The following is a 6,000-nucleotide window of genomic DNA, read 5'->3' as shown; positions in this document are numbered from 1 at the left end:
TCTGTGCATGCATTATGGTTTGTATATGTAAGGTAAAAATTACACTGCAAAGACAACTCACATTGCATATCTTTGGCGATGGTGACTATTGCAGATGCACAGATTGCGAAATTTTGATGCTGAAACATATATTGCAGCCTAACCCATTGCCTTACAATTATTAAGTAAATAAACTATACGCATAATTCTAAAAATGTATAAGTTGTCAACAATGGGTAAGGTTTTTTTTTTTAAGTAAAACAACTTTTCATTGAATCTATAAAAGTCTAACAGCATTTTGTCCCAAGTGTCTTATGAATTTGTCCTTTAGAGCATTTTATTTCATAAATTGCCAGTTGGTCAGGAGGGAACAAATGTAGCACAAATAAAGGTAGCACTTTAAAATAATGGTCCATTAGTTAATGTTATTTAATGTATTACTAATATTAGTAATACTAACCTTAGTAATACATTTTTACAGTATTGTTCATCTTTGTTAAAATAGTTAATGTTATTTATGTTAAATAAGGTTAGCTCTTGTTAACTCACTTTGCATTAACTAATGTTAGCAAGCCCAACTTGAATTTTAATAATGCAATTTTTAATGGTTGAACTATAATTAATAAATGCTTTACAAGATTATTCATACCTAGTAAATACATAATTTACATTAACTTATGGACCACTATTCTAAAGCAGGGGCCCAATCTTTTAGTATGAAAGCCAAAAACCAATATCATGACAGCCGTGGGCCGAAGCTAAATATAAAGACTATATTACATTAAAGTTGCCATGGGTAGTTTCTTAATTTATTTTATAAGATTCAAAATAAATAGAAAAAAATGTACTTTAATTGTATTATCTAATGCAGTATAACTTTTAATTATAACCTTTTGCAATAAAAACATAAACAATCCCATTTATACACAGTGGAGTTCAATATTGAATACATTAGTAAGGCAGTATTGCCTTTGACTTGATTTGCTCATCAAATCTCTGCATTTTCGGTGACAATATGTACATTTAAACAAAATAAGATTCATTTACACCATTTAATTAAAACATTCTCCCTCTCTTCTTAGATGGCATGGTGGGCCAAATCAAAGGTTACCATGGGCCAGCTTGGCCCGTGGGCCTAGTTGGGCATCTCTGTTCTAAAGTGTTACCAAAAAAATCTTGCTTAATTCTTAATTTTTTTTTCTTGTTGTTGAATCAAATGAACTTTTAGTCACCTCAACTTACATCAATCAAACTGGCAAAATATATTAAGTTAAAATTTGTATAACTTAATAAAAATGTTTTGAAACCTGATTAACTTAAAAATAAGTTAAAGCAACATAAAAACACTTGTCTTGACTTTTTGTCATAACCATTTTGTTTACAGTGTAGAAAGCAGGGTTATTTCACAATTATTAATATCACTAACATATCTGAAGTTAAACGCATTAGTATTGTTCCTAAAAAAAGAATTAGAAAAGTGTTTTGGTTAAAAATGAATGTAAACATGCCATAAAAACGACACATTTTACCCAAAAAGAAACTAAATAACAGCTTTTTAAAAATCTGGAAGAAAAGTTATTAGTAATTTACATAATTAAACAGAAATGGTGACAATCTATCTTAAATACAAAGAAAATTAGAATTTCAAGTTGTCTCTATAGTTTTTGAGATATACTTTATATATATATTATAGATATATATAGATATATTATCTATATATATTATATATATATATATATATATTATATATATATATATATTATCACAGACATGGCCTAAATACCCTTCAATTTTGTCCTGGTCAAAGTACTAACAGATTTGCAACACTTTATTTCAATAATTTTTTAACTACTTTTTTCAGTTTCAAGTTATTTCTGTATTTTCTTTCTTCAATGGAAGGGCACCAACAATTTTGTCCACGTCTGTATATAATGACTACAAAAAAACATGATTTGAGGTGAACTATCCCTTTAACATACCTGACATCATAATAAATCACCCTTCCATTGTTTACCTGTTTAAGGCACCAGAGGTCCTGAATCAAGTCTCAAAGCGCTTCACATCACAAGAGCCAAAGGATCTTGCTCCAATTTAGTCACATTAATTATTGCGGTACACAAAGCAATACAAACACCCACACCCACCACACAGAGAGTGCCCAAACGCCTCTGTTGGTGCCTGTCCCATGGAAAATCCAGCTTGGTAAACTCAACATGAGAAGGTTTTCAAGTGTCAGCCGGAGTACCAGTGTTGCAGAGCTGACCGGCATCAGCAGATCACAATAGAAAGATCTCCTAAACTATAAAACAGCTCCGGTGGCGACGGTTTGTCACTCGGTGACAGAAAACGAAGTCTGTGTGATTCACAGGACAGAGCAAACTGCTTTAGCCCAAAACTCGGATCGAAAATCTTTGGAATGTTTGTTTGTTAAAAGCAGTATAAACCATCGCATTGTCCAGACCAACGTTCTCTTCCCTTTATGTTAAAAGTGCACAGCGTGTGTTCTCTTGATGCTCTCTCTTGTTCCCGAGCTCAGTTTGAGGATGGCAGGCTGATGTTTTTCTTCTCCTGTAGAAGCACAGGTCCTGCTTAAGGCACAGAGGGCTCATTTAGAAGGAGCCTCTACTGGGTTGTACTCGGTCTCTCCTGAAGACACCTGGGAGATTCTGCGTGTGGAGCCCCACAGCCGGCGGGAGAACTGGCCTGACCGCACCTGAAGAAGGACAAGCATGCTGTATTTAATCTGCATATAAGCTGTTTTAACCTTTAACACTGAAACTAGCAGAACTCTACAAAAACCATATGACTGCCCAGATAAAACTGTACTGAATAGAATTTTAGTCAGATCCTATTTAGGGGCCAATCACTGAAAGTGCGTAGGCACCATTTGTATCTGTTCCAGTTCTTGTTATTATTCTTTCGGCTTCTTCTTCCGCTCTGGGAGTCTATGGAAGCCCTATGAACCATTTGCAGCATTTGTGCAAACTTTAGCACACTGATAGAGGACAGTCTGATCTTCAACCACAACAAATTTGGACTCTTTAACTCAAACTCTCCATCGCCACCACTTGTCCAGAGTTTCACTTATGTTTATCGTAATAACTTTTGGACTGAATGGGCTCCAATAAAAAATCTAAAATTCTTTTTTCCTCTGATTCCTTAGCTCAAGCCGACCCTATGACTTCAAACGCACCCTATGACATATGGATGTCAATGCCAACATTTTCAAAATACATTTTTGACACTCAAATAAGCTTGAAACCACTTGTGAAAAAGTCAAAGTTGTGACGTGGTCAAGTTTGGGGTCCGATACTCAGAATTTGTGCGCTCTGCATTTAACCTATTCAATACTGAATACACACACACTGTGAACAACACCCGAGCAGTGGGCAGCAGTTAGGGGATTGTTGCCTTGCTCAAGGGACTCACTTTGAGTGTGATGAGAATGCTGGTTATTCAGCTCCACCACCTACAATCCCTGCTGTTGTCGGGACTTGAACCCGCAACCTTCCGATCACAAGTACAAATCTTTAAGGGTCACAAAACACCAAAACACATTTTTGAGATGTACAGTCATACATGTGTCCCACATTGCTAAAAACACTATTAGGACACATATATTCAGCTAACAAGTGAAACTGGTTGCTTTGTTCGTTCATTTGTTTATCTGGTTTAAAAAGAAATTTTGAAGCTGTGTCACGGTGATGAGGTCATTGTGTAAATCCAACATGGAGAGTGAATGTCTGTATCGGCCGGTACAAAGTGATGTCATTGAGTTTTCAGCACATCTGTTCATTAATTCATTAAGCTTCGTAGACTCCTTTTACCTGTTACAGTGTTCAGAGAGATGTCATGTTGTGTTGCCAACCATTCAAACAAGTAGATGAAGAATTGTGTGGAAACAGTGTTGGGTCCACAGTTTTGTTTCCATTTCCCTGATATGAGAGAGCAGCTCACGTGTGTACCCACATTTGTGGATTTCAGTGGTCTGCTAACACGCAACAAAAATATGTTTGTAAGGAACATTTTTTTTACACAAGAGAATTTCGCATCTGGTAATGGTGAAATCCAGATTTGCCGCTCGTCTTCATTTAAAAAAGACATGGTTCCAGTTGGTGTTCATTGTCCTGTCTCTACAGATTTGGTAAGTGTGTGATCAATGTTCTTTCTTTATGTTTAATCAGATGGCAAAGTTAGTATCATCAGCAGTACTCTTTAGATTTTAAAGACATACCTTAGTCAAAATGATTTAGTCACTAAGTTTACAGTAGTTAATATCACTACATTATTATGGACTGAAAATCCACCACTTCCACACAGCTCTCAGATCTGCTGTAAACGCTGCTCTCTGATTCACTGTCTACCTGCCCTGCGCCTGAGTTTGTGTTGCCACTTTAGTGCACTCAATGAAACTCCCTTTTTCATGCAAACCTATCCCTCTTTCGCCACCCGCCACTACCACAAAAACAAAGCTGAACCTTTAAACCATTATGCCGTGAAAGAGTGAAATGATCCTTTAAAATTACATACTAGTACTTATTTATGAGATACTAGCGCCTATTAAATACGTTCGTCTATTATTTATATTATGGCTACTTGTAGTTATTGAGTAGATTCTACTTTATATTTTATAAGATACTAGTATTTAGACACTACCTGATAAATAGATACAAGTACTTATTTAAAATATACTAGTGCATAACCAGTACAGTAGTACACTTTTATTAGAAAACTAGTAAATCAAATGTCCGTGGTAAATTTTTTACATTTTGACAAGTTTGTTTGTTGCCACATCAGCAACTTATGGCTATTTCATGGCAAGATCAAAATACATAAAAACATCACATGGTAAGAACAACTTCAAATTTCAACAAGAGACGATCAAAAAAATGTATATTAAACGTTAAGAGAAGTTTCATAAACTAATTTCGTGATATGATTGAGCATGACTGGCTGCTCATCTATAATCCGTAATAATCTAATCAGATTGATCCTAGTTTACAATAAATGGATCGTTTTCTCCCTACAGCTCTATATTCGTTTTGGAAGAATCCTCCCTTCCACCCATCTCCTCCTTTCCTCCCTTTCCAAGGGGGAGCTCTCAACAACTACCTGATCTCGGATTTCCAGATATGCTTATTTGACCGGGTGGGAGCCCTAGGCTCAAATATCTCTGAGCTCAGGGTTCTCTCCCGGGACAGCATGCCAAACCAGCTATAAACGCTAAGCATATCTAAGTGGGAACTCTTGAAATACAATTTTTCAATCAATATTTAATAAACAACCTACATTCTTGCCTGTGATAGCTTTTTAAAAACATCCATGAAAGTGTTTCATTACAAAAATCTTGTCTATTGTTACTAAAACTTTCATATTCTAATACAATATGTTTAATTTAATGAACTTGACAGTACTTACATGTTGGTGGCGCTTAATTTGACTAGTAAGATTTTTTAAGCGGTTGTGAGAACTCACTAGCAACGATTAATAAGATACTAGTGTCTAAAAAATAAGTACTAGTAAATCACTTGGGTGGTTTAACTTGCCGTTATTCTGAACAGCTAACGCTGCAGTCGCACAGAAGTTTCATCTGTCACCCTTTAATGAGCAGCATGCATTTTATTTCAGTCAGTATGAGATTATTGGCTTAAAGGCCTAAACATGCATGCACACAAGCACACACACTCACCTCTTCTGGTTTCCTGCTCCCACTACAATGAGTTTACCATCCTCCAGACCCACCAGAATATGACTGCTCTCTTTCGTGACGGACACACAGCGTACTGGGACCTTCAGGGCCAAAGGAGCCACAGCCAGATTCAAGCTGCACACCAAACACACACACATATAGAAAGAGATGTGGGAATGAGATGTAAACATGGACACAGCTGCTGGAGATTTACTGCGATGACACAAAGGATTTTTTAAGAATGCTTGAATTAAATACAATTATAATAATAATAATAATATGATTAACCAGAACATTCCAATCTGAGCAGCTGTACGCCAGGAAAACCGTTC

The 6,000-nt window shown here is 36.0% G+C and overlaps 1 protein-coding gene across 2 annotated transcripts in view; it reads right to left on the bottom strand.

Annotated features, from left to right (window-relative positions):
* Positions 1-1,752: 1,752 nt before the first annotated feature.
* Positions 1,753-6,000, bottom strand: part of nbeal2 (neurobeachin-like 2) — a 173,153-nt gene continuing 168,905 nt past the window's right edge. For both annotated transcript variants that reach the window (XM_056474718.1, XM_056474719.1), the window contains 2 exons: positions 5,669-5,803; positions 1,753-2,692 (listed from right to left, as the gene is read on the bottom strand). In XM_056474718.1, the coding sequence (XP_056330693.1) occupies positions 2,602-2,692; positions 5,669-5,803 (226 nt within the window). In that variant the 3' untranslated portion in view covers positions 1,753-2,601. The remainder of the gene's footprint in view (positions 2,693-5,668; positions 5,804-6,000) is intronic.

Source organism: Danio aesculapii, chromosome 16 (genome assembly GCF_903798145.1).
Source record: "Danio aesculapii chromosome 16, fDanAes4.1, whole genome shotgun sequence".
In the NCBI taxonomy this organism is placed as follows: domain Eukaryota; kingdom Metazoa; phylum Chordata; class Actinopteri; order Cypriniformes; family Danionidae; genus Danio; species Danio aesculapii.
This window is presented reverse-complemented; position numbering and strand designations above follow the sequence as displayed.